Raw genomic sequence first — 27624 nt, 5'->3', positions numbered from 1 at the left:
CATTTGTACATTTAGATCCATCAGTGTAGATGAAATAGGAATCAGGATACTTGTTCCTTAAAAATACTTGACAAGTTTCCTTTAAGGTATGAACGTTCAACCTCTTTTTTGATATATGCACACCTTCGATATACAGCGAGATTACATTAGAAAGATCCACGTTGCTGACCCACGTATCCAGTGAAAATAGTTCAAGTTGACGTGAAGTATGAATTTGAGTATTTCCTAAAAATTCGTGAGCTTGAATTAATAACGGTTTTTTCTTACGTCTCCAATATAGATTTCCCATTGAAATAGATAGTTGTTCTATTTTTTCCATTGTTATGTTATTCTCATAGGATTTTGTTTTCAGCCAAAATTTATTTGCTAAATAAAATCTGCGTATATGTAGTGGTGGCAGGCTAAGTTCGGATTCCATTACGTGAATTGTCGAGCTTTTAATAAAGCCTCCAATTGTGCGCATGCATCGATTTTGTAACCGGTCTAACTTGGTTAAAGTACTTTTGTGCCCATTTCCGTACAAAAAACTAGCATAGTCTAGCCTACTGCGTATGGTTGCAAGATATAGCCGTCTTAAGTTATCCTGATGGACACCCCAACCTGGCCCTGCTAAAATCTTAAACGTATTTAATAATTTCAAACTTTTTTCTATAATTTCGTTTATATGTTTATTCCATTTTAAGTTTTTATCTAACCATAGACCCAAATATTTAATTGTATCTACCACTTCTAACGGTTTATTGTTAATTTTAAGCCTTACGGTATTTCGGGAATAACCCCGTCTAAAAATACAGATTTTACTTTTAGTTACGGATACGTCTAAGCCCATATGGAACAACAATTGAGCAAAAAAATCTAGGACTGTTTGCAACTCGTGAACGCCATCTTTTAATGTTCGACATACTGTATATAAAACAAAATCATCCGCATATTGTAAGATATTAATATTATTGTTTACTAATTTTACCTTTTTGCATATGTTCATAGTCGCAATATTAAATAGCAAAGGTGAGAACGGGTCCCCCTGGGCTAAGCCGATGCCGGTTGTTCTAGAAATTGTACAAATATCATCCGTTTTAATTGTAAGTATCCTCCTTTTTAAAAAGTTCCAGATATACCGACAAATTTTAGCGCCTATACCTATCTGATCCATTAAGCTTAATAAACTTTTTAAATCTACGTGATTATACGCGTTGTCTATGTCTATGAAGCACGCTAAGGTGGGGTAATTGTTTGACATACCTACTTGAATATCAGAGACTAATGATGCCAGACTATCTACTGTTGATCTACACTTTCGGAAACCGGTTGTACAAGGCGATAGGCAATTATTTTTTTCAATACACCATTCAACTCGCTTAAGTAAAATATTATGATACACCTTGCAAAGACAAGATATCATTGAAATCGGCCGTAACGCATCTGCAGATTGTGGGTCGCGGCCCGGTTTAGGTATCGGAGCGATGCTGATTGCCCGCCATTGGACGGGAACGAACGCCGACATAAGAAACTGATTATATAACGATAATAAAACCTCCTTACCGTTATCTGGGAGATTGCTAATCATTGAGTAGGATATATTGTCACTGCCAGGTGTCGTGTCTTTACGCCGCATGCATTGTTCCATTTCCTGTTTCGTTATAGGTACTTCTAACTTGGGATTGTAACTGTATAAAATTGGATCTTCAGGCGTTACGTAGTCGGGGGTTAAGCTTGTTAATAACCTAATTGCCTGATCCTTATCAATAGACTACTACTAGACTAAAAACAATACTACACAAAAGATTATTTTAATTTATAACCTGCAACTTCTGTCGTCTTTTAAACATTATTAAAGTAAAAATTTACATAATTAAAAAAATACTTCAGTTTTTAGGTCTATGAAACATATACATGAGTATGTAGCACAAAATTAATTCACTGTAACAGCAATGTCAATGCAAAAATGCTAAGCGCTACGGATATGGATGTCGCCCTGTCGTTATTAGAACAGGACAAAACTTACGTGAACCCAAACTCCTTGATAGCACTGCTCATCCAATTAAACATCTCCGACTGCACTTTAGGATTCTTCTGCGAGTCCATAGCATAGCTTAATCCTTCGTTGAGTACGTGTTCGAAGTTCGAAGCCGCAGTGACTTATTATCGGATAAAAGTACTCACGTGAACCCAAACTCCTTGATAGCACTGCTCATCCAATTAAACATCTCCGACTGCACTTTAGGATTCTTCTGCGAGTCCATAGCATAGCTTAATCCTTCGTTGAGTACGTGTTCGAAGCCGCACGCGCCAACCAGTAACTTCAAGCTACCCTTATTATCGGATAAAAGTACTCACGTGAACCCAAACTCCTTGATAGCACTGCTCATCCAATTGAACATTTCTGACTGGACCTTCGGGTTTTTCTGTGAGTCTATAGCATAGCTTAATCCTTCGTTGAGTACGTGTTCGAAGCCGCAAGCGCCAACCAGTGACTTCAGGCAGCCCTTATTATCGAATAAAAGTACTCACGTGAATCCGAACTCCTTGATAGCACTGCTCATCCAATTAAACATCTCCGACTGCACTTTAGGATTCTTCTGCGGGTCCATAGCATAGCTTAATCCTTCGTTGAGTACGTGTTCGAAGTTCGAAGCCGCAGTGACTTATTATCGGATAAAAGTACTCACGTGAACCCAAACTCCTTGATAGCACTGCTCATCCAATTGAACATTTCTGACTGGACCGTCGGGTTTTTCTGTGAGTCTATAGCATAGCTTAATCCTTCGTTGAGTACGTGTTCGAAGCCGCAAGCGCCAACCAGTGACTTCAGGCAGCCCTTATTATCGAATAAAAGTACTCACGTGAATCCGAACTCCTTGATAGCACTGCTCATCCAATTAAACATCTCCGACTGCACTTTAGGATTCTTCTGCCAGTCCATAGCATAGCTTAATCCTTCGTTGAGTACGTGTTCGAAGTTCGAAGCCGCAGTGACTTATTATCGGATAAAAGTACTCACGTGAACCCAAACTCCTTGATAGCACTGCTCATCCAATTGAACATTTCTGACTGGACCTTCTGGTTTTTCTGTGAGTCCATAGCATAGCTTAATCCTTCGTTGAGTACGTGTTCGAAGCCGCACGCGCCAACCAGTGACTTAAGGCAGCCCTTATTATCGAATAAAAGTACTCACGTGAATCCGAACTCCTTGATAGCACTGCTCATCCAATTGAACATCTCAGACTGCACTTTAGGATTCTTCTGCGAGTCCATAGAATAGCTTAATCCTTCGTTGAGTACGTGTTCGAAGTTCGAAGCCGCAGTGACTTATTATCGGATAAAAGTACTCACGTGAACCCAAACTCCTTGATAGCACTGCTCATCCAATTGAACATTTCTGATTGGACCTTCGGGTTTTTCTGTGAGTCCATAGCATAGCTTAATCCTTCGTTGAGTACGTGTTCGAAGCCGCACGCGTCGGCTAGTGACGTGAGACAGTCGGTGGCGATGGCCGCGCAGGACGCTTCGCCGAGCTTGGACACTACGTCGTGGAGGATGAAGTCTGCTGCCGTGCTGTAAAAAGGGGTGTGGTTTAGTACAAAGATCGCAAAAAAAAATACCCGGGAATCATTTCCAGGCTATACAGACGACCGATCGAAATCAAGTCGGTATGCATGAGTTCATAGTCGATTTTAATCTATTCATCAGTGTGAAAAAACTTTAACCCGGCTTAGGGTGGTATTCCACCTGCCCAATATTTGATCAATGTGCATGGCGTCTCACTCTTTCATTAAGTAGAATGTGAGACGCAAATACAAATTTGACCAAATATTGGACAGGTGGAATACCACCCTTACTAAATTCCACAAAGGTTTTTCTTTTTGCTTATATAGTATAAATGTACGCCTAAACTGATCATGTTTATTAAGGTGCGTGGTTAATAAATAAATTAAGTATCAAATAATTAGAGCACAATATTTTTTTATAAGTTTCTATCACTTTGATAAAACTTACGTGGAAATAGGGAAGTTCTCCGTAATATACTTGCAGGCCTCGAGCCTAGCCTTCATGACTTGTACGTTAGTGTCCTTGAGACCCGGCTTCTTGTTCAGTATGCGGTACAACACTTGCGCGGGGGCGTCCTCGGCTGTCAAGCCTTGGAGGGTCTGATTTCAATGAATTACTAACTAGATAGTAATCATATTATATGTAGTTTTACACTAAACTTACGTGGAAATAGGGAAGTTCTCCGTAATATACTTGCAGGCTTCTAATCTAGCCTTCATGACTTGCACGTTCGTGTCCTTGAGGCCCGGTTTCTTGTTCAGTATGCGGTACAACACTTGCGCGGGGGCGTCCTCGGCTGTCAGGCCTTGGACGGTCTGATTTCAATTAATTACTAACTAGATAGTAATAATGTTATATGTAGTTTTACACAGTACCAGGCGTGTCTCACTCCGCGATTTCGTCGCTTTGCTACAGGTAGCTAAAAGTACATCCGTTCCGGCCCCAATTTTGGGGAAAGCCATAAGCCGCGCGTGGCGCTGTCGCCACCTAGCGGCCATATCTGTGCTGATCGTAACAGACGCGTTTTGTTAGAGAGTGAGTCTTCTGTACTTAGTACTAATATTTATTCTGTGACAGTACTTACGTGGAAATAGGGAAGTTCTCCGTAATATACTTGCAGGCCTCGAGCCTAGCCTTCATGACTTGCACATTCGTGTCCTTGAGGCCCGGTTTCTTGTTCAGTATGCGGTACAACACTTGCGCGGGTGCGTCCTCTGCTGTCAGGCCTTGGACGGTGGAGTGGAAGCCTTGCGCGGCGGTCAGGCGGGTCTTCCAGTTGCCGTCGCCGAGCCCTTTATTACAATAAGGGGTCACTACATTGCATCATTTGATCGGTCGGCTGAATTGTTGTAACCTCAATGGTCCGCAATGTAACTAAAATCGCATGCAAGTTCGCGTGCCGTCTAATTCAGCCCGTAGACGGCGCGCGAACTCGTATACGATTTTAGTTACATTTCGGACCATCGACGTTACATCAATTCAGCCGACCGATCAAACGACGCAATGTTATCAAACTCGCATGCGAGTTCTTGCACCGTCTAAATGAGCCCTAAGGATGTTCAATATGTGACACTATAAAACAAAATAAAACTATATTATGCCAAGAATAAGAGACATGTAACTTCCAACATTTCATCACATGACATGAAGTGTAGACTACTCTGGACATCTTATGGCTTACGTTGCCAAAATTGTTATACACTATGTAAAGTATAGGGTGATGACCAGGCATTCCTTATTTATCGGGACATGCCATAAAATGTGGCTATAACTCGAAAATTGGGAAATCCAATTTCATGAAGCAGTAAATATTTTTACAGTACATATGGGGCTACTTTTCCGCACTAGTGCGTAAAATAGCACTTTTCGTGCGTATGTCGAAACTTTAAAGTGCCATATGTACTGTAAAACGTTGTTCGATACACGTGCGAATAGGTAATTCGCAACTCGTGTCGATTTAAAACATATCGAAACAGTTATTTTCGATACAAGTGCGAAAAAGAGGAAATCCGCACTAGTGCGGAAAAGTAACCCCCATATGTACTGTAAATAACTATTTCAGTACATATGGTGCTACTTTCCCGAACTAGTGCGGGAAATACCACTTTCCGTGCGTATGTTGAGAGTTTAAAGTGCCATATGTACTGTAAAACTGTGAATAGGTAATTCGCAACTCGTGTCGATTTAAAACACTCCCTTCGGTCGTGTTTTAATTTATCGCCACTCGTTTCGAATTTCCTCTTATCCGCACTTGTATCGTAAATAACTATTTTTCTCTGTATCGCAAATTCTCATTCTGAAACAGGTATCGCATTTTATAGCATGTTCCTCAGCGTCCGGTTTAATCCAGAGTCCAAGGTACAAGACTGACCTGAGACTATGTCGGCAGACAGTAAAGTCTCGGCCCTGGCGTCCACTTCTTCCTGTGACAGTTCCGTCTCGCGCGGCTGGCTGGGTTGCGCCCGGGCTGGCGTTTTCTTTACACCGCTATGTTTCTTAGCTGCACCTTAAACAAAACAATTACTTTTATGGATATTGCAGTATAATACGAGTGAGTGGAGGCTGAAATATTCGCGGCCTAAGCTAGAAAAAAACTATGCTATTTTTTCCCCGCCTCTTTGGCAGTTTAAATATTGCCGCCATTCCTAACGATTATTAACGATTAATAATTAACATTTACTTTAATAGGTACTCTCTTTCATTTTCCTTCTAAGGCCGCGAACTTTTCAGTCGCCCCTCGTATGCTGTTGAATATATTTCATCTTTGATCAGATTTAGAGATTTAGGTTAGGTTTAGACATAGTCTGAAAACTCGCGTGCAGGTTTCGTTACGTTACCAACTACAGAGGCACAAAAAAATTCAAGCGATCGTTCAATTACCGTAAAAAAAAACTCCTATGCCAATTTGCACCGTTCAAGTGTCATATATACCTGCAAAAGCCTTTAAAACAACTCTAATAGCAAGGATTGACATTGCAATAAGCAAACGTTTACTCTATGCCTCAACGGAGCTTGCGCATAGCTAATATACGGAGCGGCCAAGGCGCTCACAAATGTCTGAACACGCCTCTATTGTCAAGGCTTTAGAGTACGGGTCCACATATTTTTGAGCATCTCAACCGCTCTGATAATGGCGACTGTACAAAGACAGAATGAAATGATACCGGAGCGGCCAAGGCGCTCACATGTCTGAACACGCCTCTATTGTCAAGGCTTTAGAGTACGGGTCCACATATTTTTGAGGATCTCAACCGCTCTGATATATTTGATGGCGACAATACAGTCAGCTGCAGAAGTTGCTAAGCGGGCCAGGTGTTCAAAATGATCTTGACGCGACTTTATTGTTAAGAGAATTAGAGCGTGTCAAGGTAATTTTTAACACTTCGCCCGCTTAGCAACTTCTGCTGCTGACTGTACAAAGCCAGAATGCAATGCTACCTGGCTGCTTTTTGTTGGCGGGCTTGTGCGGCGCGGCGGCCGGCCGGGCGGGCTGGTCGCCGCGCGCCGAGGCCGCGGCTGCTTTGCCTTTCGCCTCCTTCTTGGGGCCGGCTACTTTCACTTTGATCTCCGCCTGAAAAAAAAGTCAATCTTCTAAACACAAGATGGATCGTTCCAGCTTAAAGCGCAATTGATGCGCTATGCGATAGTCCCAGAATTGGAAACGAATAACCATCGTTCCTGAAATAGGGTATTTGACTACTAGTCAAATCAGTTTCTTTTTTCGAACTGTCAAAACGATTTTGCTACTATGAAATTTATATGAAACACTAGTTATCTAGTATGTGACGTCACCATCAAATAACCTACTCTTTATAATTTGATATGAGTTTTAAAATATAAATCGGGTCCAAAAATAACCGCTGTCTATGTTTCTCTATTAATCTTCTGGTGCTTTATTTCATGCATGGTGTAAAATAATTTATTTTAAATACAGTCAAATACCCTATTATGAATCTTTTATCGACTAATTCGTTCACAATAAAAATCGCTCAGTAGGACCATAGAGAAAAAAATACATAGATTGCTCACTCTATACATCAGTTTTGGTACCAACTGATGTATGGAGTGAGCCCTCTTGATTATATTTCTCTATGGTAGCACGTAGGCGCAGCGCATCATCGTGAACCTTATTGGAACGCCCGAAGACGTCAGTCGACGTCTTTAGCGGTCAAATGGTTAAATAGAAAGTTACCTTATCAGCAAACTCCTTAATTTTCTGTTCCTTCAGCGGTTCCAGCTTGCCAATGTGCGGCGCGACGTTTTTCTCGCCGACGAGCTTGGTGGCCGTCCCGAGCGCCTCGGCCGCCGCCTCGCGTACGGCCGGGTCTGGAAATATGTTAACGTATTTTGATACAAACTTATTGGCTCAATATTTGCTAAAATTTATATGAGTTCAAATATGGTTCACGTCGCCGAACACGAAAAACATAGTTGGTAAGAATAATATTGTAACTGCTATCTAAATCGAGATTCTCTTTTGTCCGATGACATCTTGTATCGAACTCGAGGCATCTAGCTATCGAATACAAAAACGTCATCTAATACTTCACCGGCACTCTCCATGAGTTAACACATTCATTGCCACCCAGCCAAACAAGACATCCGCGCCAGGCCACGAAAATTCCGTCATATAAAGCTGTAGTACCACGATCCCGACTATCGGGTCGTCCGGCCTGGGAACGAAATCACAAAATACCCGATACTCCCGATAGTCGGGGTTTCGGCACTGAATGTGTTAAAGCAATCCCCCGTCGTATGCCGTGATGAGTTCCTTGTTAAAGGCGCTGCGCTCTCGGCGTTGATCGACGGGTTCTTGCTGTCGAACGTAAGGTTCTCGTGTCTAACCCCATGAATTAGCTGTCAAATAAGAGTGAATGGTACATACCCGCACTCTCCATGAGTTTAAGCAGTCCCCCGACGTATGCCTTGATGAGTTTCTTGTCAAGCCCCGTGTTTTAGCTGTCAAATACGAATGAATGGTACACACTTGCACTCTCCATGAGTTTAAGCAGTCCCCCGACGTATGCCTTGATGAGTTTCTTGTTGAAGGCGGCGGGCTGTGTCACGGTGAGAGCGCGCGCAAGGAACACTGCGCTCTCGGCCTTGATCGACGGGTTTCGCTGCCGAACGTAAGGTTCTCGTGTCAAACCCCGTGTTTTAGCTGTCAAATACGAGAGAATAGTAAATACCAGCACTCTCCATGAGTTTAAGCAGTCCCCCGACGTATGCCTTGATGAGTTTCTTGTTGAAGGCGGCGGGCTGTGTCACGGTGAGAGCGCGCGCAAGGAACACTGCGCTCTCGGCCTTGATCGACGGGTTTCGCTGCCGAACGTAAGGTTCTCGTGTCTAACCCCATGAATTAGCTGTCAAATAAGAGTGAATGGTACATACCAGCACTCTCCATGAGTTTAAGCAGTCCCCCGACGTATGCCTTGATGAGTTTCTTGTTGAAGGCAGCGGGTTGCGTAACGGTGAGCGCGCGTGCAAGGAACACTGCGCTCTCGGCCTTGATCGACGGGTTCTCGCTGCCGAACGTAAGGTTCTCGTGTCAAACCCCGTGTTTTAGCTGTCAAATACGAGAGAATAGTACATACCAGCACTCTCCATGAGTTTAAGCAGTCCCCCGACGTATGCCTTGATGAGTTTCTTGTTGAAGGCGGCGGGCTGTGTCACGGTGAGAGAGCGTGCAAGGAACACTGCGCTCTCGGCCTTGATCGACGGGTTTCGCTGTCGAACGTAAGGTTCTCGTGTCAAACCCCGTGTTTTAGCTGTTCAATACGAATGAATGGTACATACCAGCACTCTCCATAAGTTTAAGCAGTCCCCCGACGTATGCCTTGATGAGTTTCTTGTTGAAGGCGGCGGGCTGTGTCACGGTGAGAGCGCGCGCAAGGAACACTGCGCTCTCGGCCTTGATCGACGGGTTCTCGCTGCCGAACGTAAGGTTCTCGTGTCTAACCCCATGAATTAGCTGTCAAATAAGAGTGAATGGTACATACCAGCACTCTCCATGAGTTTAAGCAGTCCCCCGACGTATGCCTTGATGAGTTTCTTGTCAAGCCCCGTGTTTTAGCTGTCAAATACGAATGAATGGTACATACTTGCACTCTCCATGAGTTTAAGCAGTCCCCCGACGTATGCCTTGATGAGTTTCTTGTTGAAGGCGGCGGGCTGTGTCACGGTGAGAACGCGCGCAAGGAACACTGCGCTCTCGGCCTTGATCGACGGGTTCTTGCTGTCGAACGTAAGGTTTTCGTGTCAAACCCCATGAATTAGCTGTCAAATACGAGTGAATGGTACATACCAGCACTCTCCATGAGTTTAAGCAGTCCCCCGACGTATGCCTTGATGAGTTTCTTGTTGAAGGCGGCGGGCTGTGTCACGGTGAGAACGCGCGCAAGGAACACTGCGCTCTCGGCCTTGATCGACGGGTTCTCGCTGCCGAACGTAAGGTTCTCGTGTCAAACCCCATGAATTAGCTGTCAAATAAGAGTGAATGGTACATACCAGCACTCTCCATGAGTTTAAGCAGTCCCCCGACGTATGCCTTGATGAGTTTCTTGTTGAAGGCAGCGGGTTGCGTGACGGTGAGAGCGCGTGCAAGGAACACTGCGCTCTCGGCCTTGATCGATGGGTTCTTATTGTCGAATGCGGCCAACATGTCCTCCATTATGGCTTCGAGATTCGTCTGCAATGAGATTGTGGTTTTTAACCTTAGTTGTGAAGACACTAAGAAAACTATTTAACTTTTAAATAAGTAAATAAAAATGGAAGAAAGTTATTTCCCCGGAATACTTTAGTTATAAAGAAACATGCGCCCATTTGACCGCTATTTTTCTAAAGGAGTGTGGTTGGATTCATGTGAGTAAGGTTTTAAAGGAACCGAAAGTTAGGAACTCGGAGTTGGTATATGTATAGTACTTAAGAGGATATAACCAAACGGAGTAGCCATTAACAGGCGTTCCCCTCGGTCGAAAATAGGCGGCTAATGGTCATACACAATGTATGGACTGACCTTTATTTGACATAGCTATTTTTACGTTACGTATACATTTGACTTGCCCCTCCCCCGCAAATATCGGCAGACTGTTTTGTACGGAAAATTAAAGATAAGGCGTCTCCGTCTGGTTATATCCTCCAAGGTATAGTACTAATACTAACCGCAGGATAAATAGCGTCGATAGCCTCTCTCAGCGCCGTGACAACATTAGTTTTCTTTTCCTTAAACTTCTCTAGTATGGCTTGCACACACGCAGCAGCGTACGGTTGTCATTTGTCGCAGAGTCCTAATGCTACGACCTCGAAGCATCAAGATTCTTGTGTTAAAGACTTGATATAGTAAACAATACTTACAGCAGGATAAATAGCGTCGATAGCCTCTCTCAGCGCCGTGACAACATTAGTTTTCTTCTCCTTAAACTTCTCTAGTATGGCTTGCACACACGCAGCAGCGTACGGTTGTCATTTGTCGCAGAGTCCTAATGCTACGACCTCGAAGCATCAAGATTCTTGTGTTAAAGACTTGATATAGTAAACAATACTTACAGCAGGATAAATAGCGTCGATAGCCTCTCTCAGCGCCGTGACAACATTAGTTTTCTTCTCCTTAAACTTCTCTAGAATGGCCTGCACACACGCAGCAGCGTACGGTTGTCATTTGTCGCAGAGTTCTAATGCTACGACCTCGAAGCATCAAGATTCTTGTGTTAAAGACTTGATATAGTAAACAATACTTACAGCAGGATAAATAGCGTCGATAGCCTCTCTCAGCGCCGTGACAACATTAGTTTTCTTTTCCTTAAACTTCTCTAGTATGGCTTGTACACACGCAGTAGCGTATGGCTGGAACTTGTTCCGGAGTCCTGTTGCTATGGCGGCTAGCAGGCGGCCTCCCAAAGCGACTAGCATTACGTTGCTGTCTTTTGATATCACCTGAAAGTAAGTGTTAAGTCACTAAAATCCTGTCCACGGATCGTCATTTCTACAGTAGGAAAGTACGGGAAGCCATTGAAATAAAAAAACACAGTAATTTCAATCGGGACGAGGGATTCAAGATCTCATCCACATGGAATCCAGTCAATAGGAAATGTAAGCGTAAACGAATATCGACAGTCGATAAATCGAATATCGTTAGTGTTGTGTGTCGACAGAGTGACATCCCTAGTGCGCAAAATGTTCAAGCTGATAAACAAGACCAAGTGCGGTTAGTTCGAAAAACTCGCGCGGTTAGAAGATGCTGATGTCAACTTAAGCCAGTCTTCTCCGAGACCACGGGGACAACGCCGTCCTCGAAACGTCAGAGGTAAATCTTAAAACTTAGATACGCGATTAAGTCCCGTTGTACAATTTTAATAAGTGTAAAGTGTCAATGTAGTAGCTATAAGAGATTATAGTTCGCTAGTAAGTGCTTGAGTTGCAAGTGTTGCAATCGTAAACCGGAAGACGCGACAAGCCATGACTGCCTAAATTGAGTGGAAGTGGGCCGATGATTTGGTTGATGTGGCAGCAAACTACTAGTCATTATGTAAATTCTGAGACCTATATCCAGAAGTAAATTTTCAGCTAATATGATAATAGTAAAATATTACGTCTCTAATAGCTCTGTTGATAAGTTCACTAAAACTTTAAAAGTTACAAATTTAGTAAATGATAGCTTAACTAAATGTCAAAAGCTAACTTTCTCTCCTATCACTCGCCAGTTTCCATCTTATCCTATAAGTCTTTGGACAATTTCATGAGTATCAGAGGATCATAGGGCTCTGAGATACTTATGTATAAAGCACTACTAAATTGACTTTATTTTTATAATATAATACACATAGATAAGATTAGATCCTAAGTATGCATGTAATATTGCTATGCCCTCACAGGGGGTCCATGTTGAAATACCCAGATCTTGTAATATATATAATACCCAAGGATCGGATACCCGTATTTTTTGTATGGGAACGGAACCGGTATTTTTTCGTTCTTTGCTAATTACTTCATTTCTAATAGGGATGTTTCCTGTACTTAAAATAAATTTATTTCAAACCGTGGACGAAATAAAGCACCAGATAATTATTAGAAAAACATAGACAGCAGCTATTTTTAAACACAATTTGTATTTAATAAATCGGATTGAAATATAAAAAGTAGGTGAGTTTACCGTGACGTCACTACATTCGTTTTCATATAAATTCCATATTAGCAAATCGTTTTGACAGTTCTAAAAAAGAAGCTGATTTGACTCGTAGGAATGTAGCCTATTGGGCAATCTAATAATACGAAGTCGTTACCTAAAAACACAACTGAGTCCTACATTTCGAGTATAAAATAATTAGAAAAATATGGTTATTTCTAAGTTTTTGCAAATAACCGGTTCCGATCCCTGATAATACATAACCATAACCAAGTGATGCATTTTTTTAGCAAAATCAAGTTATAATAAATCAGTTTATTTCAAAAAATCGTCTTTCGTGTTCCAAATTACTATCAAGATATTTATCAAGTAAATGTTAGAGTTAGCAAGTACTCTAACAATGGTTGCAATAAATAAATATGAATATCAAACTAAACATACCTTCTTTAAAGCCCTAACCAGATCAGCATAATCTCCCGGTTCCAATCTCGGGGCAGTCTTGAGGATATTATCCAACGCGTCTAGAGCCTCCTTCCTCTCCTGCCACTTGGTCGCTTCCAGTTTGTCGTAGAAGTCTTTCGGTAGTTTGGATAGGATCTCGACGGGGTCCAGAAGGTCGAACGGGTCCATGTCAGCGGAGTCGCCAGCCGCTGCGTCCACATCGTCGTCTTCTACGGCACCTGGGATAAGTTTAGGTTATTTTCAGACTATAGTTTGTAGCTTTCTAGTAGACCCCGAAGGCTTATCCTATTGTCTATTGTTCAGTAAAACCGCACGTGCTACTTACCTGCAAAAAAGGGTCCTAATTATTCTATTTGGCACCTGAGCGCGGGCTAGTCCAACGCTCAAAAAACCAGTGTAGGTGCGCTCTCCGATAACGCGCCTTTGTTACGCATCTCGATGACACATTTTAGACTGGTTCTGTAGCGTTCGACTCGCCGGCACTCAGTAACCGAAGTACCGATTTTTTATGCAGGTGGTTGTGGCACGTGGCACGAGCGGTTTTTCTTAACAATAGACAATAGGATTAGCCTTCGGGGTCTATTAGAAAGCTACAAACTATAACTCACATTTATTTCAGATTAACACACACCTAGCAATGATATTATATAACCATAGATAGGTTATACTCATACTTGAGGAGCACAAAAAATACTTCCATATTTATTTATGTGCCTATGGAGAAATCTGTTATTTTTGATTAATTTTCTCATTCCATCCATCTTTGTCACACTCGTTGTTAAACATAAGCTCTTTCGGTGTGCGGGAGCTCGTTAGCACGTGCACATTCCTCGCTTGTCCAGCCGCGACTAAAGGAAACTTGTCCAATTTGTCACAAGTTCAGCGCTTCAATTTTGGAACGCCTATAACCTATCTTGAGTTATAAATCATTGACACCTAGACGGGTCTATCGCGGTAATAAAATAAATTTCGCAATAGACCCGTCTATAAATGTGAGTTAATATGTGCTCAAAACGCGAAAGTTTAATTATTATATTGTTACAGTGATAATAAAGGCCAGATTACGGCCAAAGTATCTATTATATGCGTTACAAATACCCAGCAATGATGCGGGCAAAAATACGACTCTTAGTGTAAGGCCTGAGTGGACGCTCGAGTTGGGCGTGCAGCGGGGCGGGGCGTGCGGCGTGCATGTTAAACAAATGCAAGCGTATAGGAGCGGCCTTAGTGCACGCTGCTCACATCACGCGTGAGCCCACAGCCACGCTGCACGCCCCGCCGAACGCTCCGCTTCGAGCGTCCACTCAGGTCTTACACTTAATCTTGACGAAAGATATGAAAATGGCGACCATTTTTTCGGTGTCTCGTATCGCATTCGTATTCCGAACCATTTTTTGGCCTTTTACGCAATCCGATCATACCAAGAAAATTTAAAAAGGGCTATCATATTGCTATTTCTGTATCTTTTCCCTTTGAGTCAATCTTCCCATTATGACCGAAAGTAAGTTACTAGTATTCTCTCACACATTTCCTGAACCTTTGTGACTGTGTTCCAGATCAGAACTGAACTTAAAGGTTTAGTTTTTATTCCGTAGTATAAAGTAGTATTCTGTAGTAAATCCTGACCAGTAATATAATGATCATTGTCAAGAGGGCGCTGTTATTCTCCTGTATAGGGTGAAAGTTATGAAAAAAATAGTTCCAGTGAAATTCCGCAACATGGCGCGTGATCATATATTCCTGGTCAGGCTTTAAAATAGTCCTCTTACCATCTCCCGTGTCCGCGGCAGGCGTGTCCCGCACTCTGTGTTGCTGAGACCTCAAGTATCTAGTGGGCTGAGCGCCTCCCGTTGTGAAGGAATCTCTTAGTTCCTGTTGCACTACGGCCTGTAGAGTAGCAATGTGTGGTTCTATGGCACCTCCGATCCATCTAGAATGAGGTGTAGATTTAGGAATATACTTAACCACCTTGAAAACAACTATCTACTGAGCTTAGAATAAATTTAAAAGTGGAAAAATTACTGTCTTGGTTGAGACTTGAACTCAAGGCCTATGGATCTACTGTACTTTATACTGGGCCAGAGAAGTGTGCAAAACCCAGCAAGTGTAGGATCTGAGTGGACGCTCGAGCTGGGCGTGTATCGGAGTGGGCCTGCGGTGTTCATGTTAACACGTTCACTCCTCTTATTAAAAGCCTCTTATTAAAAGGCCGTAAGGTTGACAGTTAACAGTTGGGACAGTGAACGTGTTAAACACATGCAAACGTATGAGATACCCAAGGGCATGCTGCAGAAAACATTGCTGCTGCCACCTTTTTAGCTCTGCTGGACGCTCACCACTCGGGCCGTACACTATGGCTCCTTAAAAAGCTCGTGGTTAAAGAAAGGAAAATTAAGCTTTATCCGTAAGCGGTATAAAATGTTGACGCCATAATTTTAGTAGCTGAAACTAATGGTATTGTACGGCCCCATACAAATAATAGGTCCCATGTAAGTCATTTCAAAGAGTTATTTTAATAGTCTACAAATGAGCACTTAAAAATACATGCAGGACTCGGAACCGGTTTTTTTGTAAAACCCAAAATAGCCCATTATTTATAATTATTTTATGCTCTTTACGTAGGACTGAATCATGTATTTAGGTAACACCTTCGTATTATTAGATTGTCCCATTAAAAATGAAATAATAAACCAAAGAACGAAAAGGAACGAAATAATACCGGTATTTTTTGTATGAAGAAAAAACCGGTTCCGAGCCTTGAATACATGATAAACCTGTACAAACCTGTGCATCTCAACGACCAGCGCTTTCATTTCATCCCTAACCCCTTTATCCCTATCAGCCATCAGCACTGGTATCTTCTTCACCATCGGTTTGATGGTAATGACTTTGTTCCTGAACTGTTTGAGCGCCGTGTTCACTGATGTGACGAAAGAAAAAGTACTAACCTGTGCATCTCAACGACCAGCGCTTTCATCTCATCCCTAACCCCTTTGTCCCTGTCAGCCAGCAGCACTGGTATCTTCTTCACCATCGGCTTGATGGTGATGACTTTGTTCCCGAACTGTTTGAGCGCCGTGTTCATAGTTGTGATCGTGATAATGAACCTTCTCCAAATGAGCCTCTACAAGGTAAAGTATACGCAGTACCAACCTGTGCATCTCAACGACTAACGCTTTCATTTCATCCCTCACTCCCTTATCCCTGTCAGCCAGCAGCACTGGTATCTTTTTCACCATCGGCTTGATGGTGATGACTTTGTTCCCGAACTGTTTGAGCGCCGTGTTCATGGTCGTGACGCAGGCCGCGACGACCTTCGGGTTCTTCTGCTCCATGCCTTTCATTAGCTCTTCTTGGACGATCTCGTGCTTTTCTATTTCGACGTACATTAGGGTGATCTGTGGATTGGAAAATTAACATAAATTATATAACACATCTATCAATTATAAACATCAAACTATAAGATACGTATTACAGTGGTTTTCTACCGGCAAAGATCATTCGAATTTTTGAATGCTTTGGGAGTACTTTTTTTACATAAATCAGGAACTGAACGGCAGCTCTTTAATGTACCTGTAGTCAGCAAAACTATTATCTTTAGCACCCCAATATCTATATATTCGTACGAAGGGGTGCAAGCAAGACTGTACATTTGCATAGTACCACTTGAAGCGGTCATCGCCCTTCGATTGCGACAACGTACGCGTATAATACGTGTACGTTCAAAGCGGAAAATTCGTGCCATATAAATGGTCTTTGACACATGATCAGCTTAAAGAGGTCCAATATAAATAAAGAAATAAATGTCTAAAATGTCTGAATAAAAGTTTTCTAACCTAGCAAACCCAACAAGAATTCTGCAGGTTGAGGACGTTTACCATATATTGGTGGAATGTGTGCGGAACGAATCCTTTAGGAGTCAACTGAAAATATCCTGTAATACTTTTCACAATGTTGGTGGCTGCAATAGTGCCCTGGCTTCTCCATTATCGGACGAGGCCAGAGCACTGTTCAAGCTAGTCAATATAGGCCTTAGTAATCGTAAATGAGGGTGATTGTATGTTGATTATATGGAGCGACATAATCGCTAAGCGATAAAGCTCTTCAATAAAGATAAAAAAAAAGAATTCTGCAGGTATAAAAGGCGATAAATAACTGTATTCTGTAATGTCTTGTCAGTTCACCAATTTTTCAAAGGTATGAATTGCGTCAAATACCTGTAAAGCCAGGTCCTTGGTCTTCGTCTTGGGCGCCGCGATGCACTTGGCCACGATGCCCGACATAACCTCGCCAGTTGTCTTGCCGGCATGCCCGCAATTTTCCACAAACACCAACGCTGCCTCCATACCTGCAGAAATATTAAACTATAGTTTGTCAAAGGACTGTCTCATTTCAAACATAGACAGAGAGAATCATACTATCTTTGTCTTACACTAGTACTAGCACCCAAAAGAAAAGGATGAGTATAATTTTTTGTTCTTATTTACTGACAATTTGGTTTGACCAACTATATCTTAGTTCTTTTTCCGTCGTACCCTAAAGTAGAAATAGAAATACAATTTACATGCATTCGTACAGAGATAATGGTATCCATCTTATCTTATCTTACTTAAAGTAGTCCAACTTGAGCTCAAGAATTGGCACAGAACATACTATGAAAACGACTAATATCTAACTTTCTAACCAATAACTTATTTCTACGTAGTTCTACCTAATCCAGACCTGTTAGCATGAGTTGCGTTCTCGCGCGCGACTCTATACATCTAGCGCGACTTCAAGTATGGACTCGCGCGCGAGAACGCAACTCATGCTAGACCGCCTGGATAGTACAGAAAGATGCCTTATTTAGATTAGTCCGGTTTCTTAATGATGATTTCCGTCACTGAAGAAAGAGCAAGATGGTAAAATTTAATGGTATTTTATGCATAAAATCCAAATGTATGTGTGGGTTCAAATCCACGACCTTTGATTTCAAAGCACGGCTTAAGCCCGTGGCGTTCAAAAAGCTCAATGAAACTAGGTTAGGTACTCATATCATTGTCAACTCGCTGTTATCAATGAAAACTAGCGTAAACCGAACCATTGTTGACCCCAAGATTAATGATATTGCCACAATCAATAGCGGTGACTAAACCTTGATTTTTGTGATAATTCGATTGCCCCATAATTGGTGCAAAAGTATGAAATGTTTCTATTCACATAAATTGTATAGGTTTTAATATCAGCAGGAAAAGTAAATTTAATCTTCTCAACAGTTTAGCGAGGTTTCAGTTACAAAAAGCACCATCAGTTGAATTGCATCGCAATTAGGCTTGAGATATCTTTGACACGGATATTTTCACACAAGATAACAAATTGAATGTTCAATTTTCAATCGTAAATGTCGGATATTCAACGAGGCGTGAGTAAAGCTGGAAACAAATCATCGGACGCGGCTGACGGACGCGGCTCACAGCCGCGACTTATAGGTATCTAGATAATGAATATAATCTGAACTGTGCAAACTATCGGAGGTAAGCCGTGGACGTAACCTTGAGCCTTCGGACATCCGACAGAAATCTGGCGCGCTGGATGTTCCTGTCTGTGCAAACTTTTGTGTCGCGCGCGTCAGCCGCGTCCGATAATTTGTTTCCAGCTTAAGTTTTCTCAAAGACTACATTACAAAGGAATACGCATGCATTTTACCTGTAACAGAAACTGGCTGTAAGAAAGAATGTCAAATACTTATTAGACATTAACCCACATTACTTTGGAGCCGGTGTAGCTTTATTTGACGTTCATAAGCGCATTGTAATATGCCGACTTGAATAAACTATCTTTTATCTTTATCTTTCCTACGACGGCAGAAACTGCAAGATTTGTGACATTTAACAATCAGCTAGCTATAGGTTTTGTAATTTCGTCGGTATATACTCTATTCCCATTCTGATATGTCGAATTGGCCTGATTTACTCGAGCCAGGGCTCGAGCTGATCTTCAGCGCTCGGGTACCAGAGCTTGGAACTTCCACTGCTAGATAGTATCATACCCTCCGGCTAAGTAGGCGATTTAACATACTTAACCACGTGAGATACATAACAAGATACAGCAACATCACGTGTGCGCGTGTGCGTGAAGCCTAACTCGTAATTCACGTTGGCGGGATTAGTTTAGGTTTAGGTTCGCACGAGGGTAAATAAGGCACATTTCACGCATGGTAGTGCTGGCTTCACGTTTACTAAAGCACAGGTTTTGCATGATTTGGGCCAACCCTAGAGAGTCTACGGGTTTTTGTGGGATGTAATTATTGGACGACCCCATAGCGTAGTATAGAAAATTCCCCCGACTGCCTAAGTATTCCTAATTTTCTATTCCTAGTATTTTATAATATAACTTAGTGCAAAGTGCAAAAAAATTTCAACAATCGCAGAAGGAATTACATTCGTTAACTAAGTCTATTACACTGCATTGCACCACTGCAGTACCCCTATGGTTGTTACAAGCTTTCTAGTTCAGATAAGATTAAAGGTATTAGTTTATTGAATAACAAGTTTTAGTATTTTTTGTCAGCACAACTTATTTTGTCTATAAAGTTGGGGGCTACTTATTTCGATTGTTGTAACTCTCTTTCTTTAGAATAAGAAACCTAGAAAGTAAGTACAAGCAACCGCAGTGAAAGCATTTTTACCATATCAACAAATATATGTAAACATATTTGACATAATATATTTTTGTGAATAGAGTAAGTAATAGGACATGCATACTCTAGCTTTTATCTCTAATACCTAATCAAAATACCAAAGTCCCGATATAGAACATTCCGAACAGAACGTCTCTATTCGTAACATATGTGTCACCAAAATAACTCAAGGAACTGCACAGATTACCGCAACGAGTTATTTTAAGCACTGTGGTATTTGGGCAATTTTTAAACCTGTTAAATTAGGACGATTGCGTTTTATCATCTATCTTGACATGCGGCACGTGTTAAAACGTGATGGTTACGATGATAAAGAATAGAACGTGACAATGTAAGGCCTGATTCAGAGGAGACTGCTATGCACATTCTCTGTTCCTGCGGACCACTAATGTCCAAAAGAAGTACCTACCTAGGGCGACACATACTGGAACCCTATGAGGTACAGAGCATTACGGCCCAAAGAATCTGGAATTTCCTGGATTCAACGGGCATTAGTAGTGAACTTTAAAGGGCCGTCACAATAGATCACAGCTTGGTCGAAGCGGCACTCAAAGGCCCACAAAATCCCAATAATAATAATAAGGCCCGATGACTTTCAAAATACTAACACTGGTAGCCAAATGAGAGTCGTAATCGCCTCAAGTTGGTATTCCACCTGTCCAGTTTCTTGGTCCAATGTACATTGCGTCTCACTCTCTCACTAAGAAAAATTGGAGACGCAAATACACATTGGACAGGTGGAATACCACCCTTATAGATGATTAAGGAACGAAAATGTGGGACAAAAATATTGTTTTATGCTAAAGTTGTGGCGTGTTGCAAATTATGCGAGGCCACAGAAAACACTGAATTTGTTGCATTATTCAAAACATAATTACATTCTTGGCGTATAACCAGGTTACAGGAGAATACAATATTAATACTACTAGTCTCGATGAAAGGAAAATAATACTTATAACGACGCGTAACAACAGGAAAATAATATCTAAATTTCTTTCAGTTGTCACTGTTCTGTTAACTGTAATGTAATTTACTGTTTTTAACCACATTTTCTTCCAACTTTTGTCAATATAAATGAAGTATCGCGTTTCCACCTTTATAATATGTAGGTATGTCGTGGCCAGATCATAGATTATGATATTTATGATCATTTCAGGAAATGCCATTTTAGAATTAGGTAAACACTTCATGATATGGTTAGGATAGGTTTGACATTTTCGTGATGTGTCATTTCATGAAATTATTGCCACATCATGAGATGATCAATTCTAAGATCTGGCCACTGCTGAAAATATGTACCTATCATCGACACAGAAGCCAATCGTAAACATATGCTACATGTGCTTAAGGACCCTTTAGACATGGAACATTGTGATGTGAGGGGGTGTTTTCTACGACAATAAATATCGTTATTATTTTGATAACATAATTACCTTAATTGCTGGGTGCTCCGATAAATGCAAGACATTACTCTGATGTATATCAGTATCGGTACTCTTTTCTGACTATTAATGGACCTTAATATATTTGCAACAAGGTCTACTATTGTCAGTTAACATTGTAAACGGTGATACATAGTTCAATTGACTGTAACCGCATAATAGCTAGGTTGATGACTCAATTTAATAACTCGGCGATCTATGTCTTTTGTGAAATGAAATCCCCAGAAAGTTTTCTTTATACCACATCGGTGGCAAACAAGAATAAGGCCCGCCGTAGCACATGCGGCGCCAGCGACTCCAGGGTATCACATAGTTAAACTAAGAATTAAACGCGATTGCTAATCACCAGTATTTATAGACTATATTAATTGTAGACAGATAGGAAGGATAAATAATAAAAAGACCAAGACGTAACACCATTAATTTAGTTGCGTTGCACCACACAATTGTAATAATCGACAAAGGGTCAATCATTGTATTTTTTTTAAGTACCTAACCTATGTTGTGTAAGTAAAAAAACCGGCCAAGTGCGAGTCGGACTCGCGCACGGAGGTTTCCGCACCATCAACAAAAAATAGAGCAAAACAAGAAAAAAAACGGTCACCCATCCAAGTACTTACCCCGCCCGACGTTGCTTAACTTCGGTCAAAAATCACGTTTGTTGTATGGGAGCCCCACTTAAATCTTTATTTTATTCTGTTTTTAGTATTTGTTGTTATAGCGGCAACAGAAATGATCATCTGTGAAAATTTCAACTGTCTAGCCATCACGGTTCGTGAGATACAGCCTGGTGACAGACGGACGGACGGACGGACGAACGGACAGCGGAGTCTTAGTAATAGGGTCCCGTTTTTACCCTTTGGGTACGGAACCCTAAAAATACTTAACTTTGCATGGTGTTAATTAGGTCTGTTATATGATTGTATGATTGTTTGTTGCAGCGTATTTATGAAATTATGTTTTTAACATTAACAACCTTACTTCCCTGTTATTTTATTTTATTGACAACCTTACTTTAATGAACCACGCCCTACAAGTAAATTAAATATGTATATTAAATATTAGAACCCGCCTGTGACTTAGCCTGTAAAAATGCTTAAATTGAAATAGTAGTTTATGCAACAGTGATATAATAAGGGTTCTTAAAATTCAAGGGTCGAAGTTACAAAACGAGACGTAGTCGAGTTTTGTAAAAAAAGACCCGAGAATTTTAAGAACCAATTATGAGCTGTTGCATACATTACTTTTTCTATGACAGCTGCAGCAAAAAAAAAAAAAAAAAAGAGTTATTATTTAAAAAAAAGAGTTATTATTTAAAAAAAAAAGAGTTATTATTGTAAATGAAAACATACCTCTTTCAATCAAGATGATCGGAACTTGTATCTTTAAAAAAAATAAAGCAGTTGTATTATACTCATAAGATGACTGCTAGCAGTCATCTTATGAGCCTATAGACAAATCATTCAAATGACATTGCTTTAGATATCACTGTCAGTCATTTAATTGACACATTTAAGTGCTGGAGTAGAAAAATATAATTAAATGATCCATCAAATGGCATTTACTACAATTAGAAGTTGATGCTTTCTATAAACCTAAATTCCATTTATTAGAAGTATTCATATTATGCACGTTAAAATTAGATAACCACACAACAGAACTTGTTGTTATTGTATAGTCTTTGATAAATTGATATAAGGCATAACATATTATACAATATGTTTTTAGTTGGTAACCTTTTAGGGTTCCGTACCCAATGGGTAAAAACGGGACCCTATTACTAAGACTCCGCTGTCCGTCCGTCACCAGGCTGTATCTCACGGACCGTCATAGCTAGACAGTTGAAATTTTCACAGATGATGTATTTCTGTTGCCGCTATAACAAATACTAAAAACAGAATAAAATAAAGATTTAAGTGGGGCTCCCATACAACAAACGTGATTTTTGACCGAAGTTAAGCAACGTCCGGCGGGGTCAGTACTTGGATGGGTGACCGTTTTTTTGCTTGTTTTGCTCTATTTTTTGTTGATGGTGCGGAACCCTCCGTGCGCGAGTCAGACTCGCACTTGGCCGGTTTTATTTAATATTTTATCTGAATCAGTACTATAGCTAGGCCCATGGGCCTGAGGAGGTTATAAACATCTAGATGAAAATATTAGGACATACCTTTCTCTTGTGCAACAGCATTGCTGTCTGTCACAAATTTCTTGATGAGCCCTAAATACTTGTTCCATTCCGGGCTCTTCTCATCGTCAATCTGGTTGAAGAGTTTGATGGCCTCCTCGTAGCCGGCGACGCGGGCCTTCCAGAGCTTGTGGACACATTTCTCGTCTGTCGGTAACTTCTTGTATTCATTCTCGTCTTCCATCTTACGGTCAGATGCTTAGTTTCATATACTTTTTTGTTGTTTTTGATCTGGAGACAAGATGTTTGGCGAAATTAATAAAAGAAAAATTGTATTATTTATCTGTTACAAGCTTTTATTTAGTTTCACCTGTCCCATTGTTTGTCTGTCTGTCGGTCTGTAATCAAATCTTGCAAGTTAAATTTGATCCACTTCCCGGTTTCCGATTGAGCTGAAATTTTGCATACACATGTAAGTCGGGTGACAATGCAATATTATGGTACCATCGAGCTGATATGATGATGGAGACAGGAGGTGGCCATAGGAACTCTGTGATGAAACAACGCAACCTAATTGTGTTAAGAGGTTTTTAGAATTGTCTTGATTAGTATTAGTTGTCTGTCGTAAGAAAAGTACAGTCAGCGATAAAAGCTTGTACCAAAAATGAAATTTTTGCCAAAAACTTATTTTACATAGAATCATCCAGTCTAGTCTTTTCATATTGTCAAGCAAATCACCTAGCAGGTTCTTGGCAGTGAATGTGTAAATTGTCTGGTAGAGGCTACCATTAACAGCTCGCAATTAAAATTAAATGAAATTTATTTAAGCCCAACAACGGATCAAATTCACATTTTCCTATGTGAGAGAGTGAGACGCAATGATATTGGACAAAGAAACTGGATGGAAATTGGACAGGTAGAATAGCACCCTTAGTTACATCAAGTTAACCCACTAGTCCCACTATTTAAATCAATTCAACAATTAATTTAGTCAATACAAAAGCATAAAATAAGTATTAAAGCATCATGCTTGTAAATGTTCTTGTAAACATTTCATTACCAGAACATCAAGAAGACCCTGAACACAATGTTGTGTTAAACCAAATATGGTAGGTACTTGCTGCATATGAAATTACATGCAATTAAATGACCTTTTAAGTGCAGTGGAGCGAGTTTCCTCTGAAGGTCAAGGAGGATTAAATACAAACCCCATTAAATAACTTTGGCACACATATTCGGTACATTTTCGCAGTTCTGCAGATGTTTTTGACTCATGAATACTTGACTCATGCAATAACAAAAGATATGTTAATTTGGCTAATTAAAATTGGTATCTTCACTAAATATCTCCCACTTTCTAAACAAACAGCGCGTGTAGGCGGCGAGATATTGTACATTTCATCGACTGCTTACCGCTCAACTCGACGTGAAACGGCGAAACAACGACAACTCCTTTCGAATACTGAATTCAAGAAATGGCCACCTGACCGATGTGGCGGAACTAATGGCTAATTGCGAGCCGGTTCATTTATAGCCGTGTCCATAATAAAGCTAGGTGTGAAACTGGATCGCATCTACAACCACTGCGGACGCTAGACAACGGTCACTTTCTTTCTGATACAAACAAAATTCGTCAAATGTCAAGAAACATACCGTTACAGCTGTCCTGGCGGAGTCCTATTTCACAAACAGTAAAAATTAAACGTTGACTGCATAAACCGTAAATCACTTACATTATCTAGTACAAGATATATTTGTAACCGACAAAAAGGCGAGATTTTTTGTATTCCGTCGTCGTTTTTTAGAATTTGCAAATGAAAATGGACGGAACGGAAGATCGAATAGTGTTGCCAGAAATAATTTAAAAATTAACGAAAAATATCGAAATAATGACGAATATTGAACAGTGAACAACCAAGGGATGTAATAGTTTTAAATTTGATCAAGACAATTTCTCGATTTCAAATTTTGATGACGAATAAGATAAAATTTTGTTGTTTCTCTGAATTATTACCAAATGAAAAGTTTAAGAGAATAATATCTTTTTTCAAGTCTGGCAACATTAAGCGTTGTCAATTCATAGACAAGAATTCTCAATTCTCAAGTCCAAGTTCGAGTCCATAGGTCTAGACCTGAACTGTAATAAATGTGAACTATATATTCACGATCCGTCACTAAACCACTCGGACGTTACAGAGAAATTCAATACTATAACACCTAATGTTACCACTGTTACAAGAGATTCCCTTAGCCTCCTGGGGACTCCAATTTTTGACGTTTATTTTCCAACATTTATCAGTAACACCGTTTCCAAATTTCAAAATTACGCCGTCCGTCTTCTAGAAATCAGCCCCCATTCAGCCCTCACCATTCTTAAATTTTGTCTTTTTGTTCCCCAGTTAATGTATGTGCTTCGCTGCAGCCCTTTCTGGAAACATGTAAATTTGCTGCTACCTATAGACTTCATGGTCCGGACTACCTTAGAGCGTATTCTTAATATAAAGCTATCCGATCAATCGTGGTTACAAGCGTCTCTACCCGTTCGGTACGGCGGGCTGGGCTTACGCAAAATCTCTAGCGTTTCACTGCCGGCATTTCTATCGTCCGTCCATAGCTCTGCTGATCTTGTAGGAAAAATCCTAAGGGTTTTACCCACAAACTATGAGATCACAGGCTTGGGCGATGCTAGAAATGCCTGGCTGTCTGCATGCCCGGGAATTGACCCTCCATATAATCTAAAATCACAGAGGAGCTGGGATGATGCTTTATCGAAATTAACGTATACCACATGTTTAGATAACAGCGAAGGAGCTGAACGCGCTCGTTTGATCGCAGTTGGTTGTAGGGACGCTGGCCACTGGCTCAACGCATATCCCTCACCCAATACTGGCACTCATCTAGACGGAAACACCCTCCGTGTGGCAGTTGGTCTACGCCTGGGGGTTCCAATCTGTGCGCCGCATATATGCCACTGTGGGAGTGATGTGGATCAGATGGGGCGTCATGGTCTGTCTTGCCAGCGAAGCGCGGGGCGATTGTCTCGTCACGCCGCGCTCAATGACATTATCCGCCGGTCTCTTGTCACCGTCAACGTGCCTGCGATACTCGAGCCGGCCGGTATAGCTCGGGACGATGGCAAGAGACCTGATGGTATGTCGCTGATTCCGTGGAGGATGGGACGAGTGTTGGTGTGGGACGCGACCTGCGTGGACACACTGGCACCGTCTCACCTTCACGGTACTACCAAGAAAGCGGGTGCTGCTGCCGAAGCTGCCGAGACCCTCAAGAGGCGGAAATACGGGGGTCTCGACGCCAATTACAACTTTATTCCTTTCGGTGTTGAGACCCTCGGTCCGTGGGGTCCGGGAGCTCAAAATCTATTTACATATTTGGCCAAACGGCTGGTTGAGGTCACTGGGGACAAAAGAGCTGGCAGCTTCCTCGCTCAACGAATAAGCGTTGCAATTCAGCGAGGAAATGCTGCCAGTATCTTTGGTACTATGCCCCAGGGGCCCTCTTTAGATATAGATTTTTAGTTTTCCTTTTTTAAGTAGTAGTTTTAGTTTTGTAGGTAGTTTTAATAGACAAGAATCATAGACAAATATAATGTTACTAGCAGAATAATTTTACCCTACTGTTAGGCAAAATGTGTATATAGCTGGTCAACCAAATCTTGTCAGTAAAAAAAAAGGCGCGAAATTCAAATTTTCTATGTGACAATATCCCTTCGCGCCTACATTTTTCAAATTTGCCGCCTTTTTCTACTGTCAAGATCTGGTTGACCAAGTATAACTATATTCTGGCAAGCCATTTCCTTCAGTAGAAAGTAGCGGCAAATTAAAAAAATGTAGGCGCGAAGGCATGAATCTACGAGGGGCGTTCAAAATATTCTCGGTATTGATATCTTACGACCTCTTCTAAAATTTCTTTCGTTACTGGCCGCTAAGGTTTATTCATTGACATTAAAAAAAAGTATAATTCGAACCGAGATAGTCTTTTGTTTTTCTGCAATTGCTGAACAAACATGAACATCATGTGCGAATTGACAATGTTAACTAAATTAGAACATCGATGCGTGATAAAATTCTTGACAAAACAGGGTAAAAATCAAAAAACCATAAAAGAGGAAATGGATTGTGTTTACCGTGAGTCTGCTCCTTCTTTATCTACCATTCAAAAGTGGTCAAGCGAGTTTAAACGTGGAAGGGAGAGTGTTGAAGACGACCCTAGACCTGGCCGGCCTGTA

The 27624-nt window shown here is 41.1% G+C and overlaps 1 protein-coding gene across 1 annotated transcript in view; it reads right to left on the bottom strand.

The window, feature by feature from the left end:
- LOC134654627 (protein mini spindles) overlaps nt 1–25215 on the bottom strand; it is a 69420-nt gene extending 44205 nt beyond the window's left edge. The window contains exons 1-13 of the mRNA XM_063510100.1: nt 24792–25215; nt 23421–23669; nt 17350–17480; nt 16286–16530; nt 14902–15062; nt 13112–13350; nt 11287–11481; nt 10057–10237; nt 7742–7875; nt 6985–7120; nt 5921–6055; nt 4634–4841; nt 3334–3555 (exon numbers count right to left, since the gene is read on the bottom strand). Of these exons, the coding sequence (XP_063366170.1) occupies nt 3334–3555; nt 4634–4841; nt 5921–6055; nt 6985–7120; nt 7742–7875; nt 10057–10237; nt 11287–11481; nt 13112–13350; nt 14902–15062; nt 16286–16530; nt 17350–17480; nt 23421–23622 (2189 nt within the window). The 5' untranslated portion in view covers nt 23623–23669; nt 24792–25215. The remainder of the gene's footprint in view (nt 1–3333; nt 3556–4633; nt 4842–5920; nt 6056–6984; nt 7121–7741; nt 7876–10056; nt 10238–11286; nt 11482–13111; nt 13351–14901; nt 15063–16285; nt 16531–17349; nt 17481–23420; nt 23670–24791) is intronic.
- Nucleotides 25216–27624: the final 2409 nt, after the last annotated feature.

Source organism: Cydia amplana, chromosome 15, assembly GCF_948474715.1.
Source record: "Cydia amplana chromosome 15, ilCydAmpl1.1, whole genome shotgun sequence".
Classification (NCBI taxonomy): Eukaryota; Metazoa; Arthropoda; class Insecta; order Lepidoptera; family Tortricidae; genus Cydia; species Cydia amplana.
This window is presented reverse-complemented; position numbering and strand designations above follow the sequence as displayed.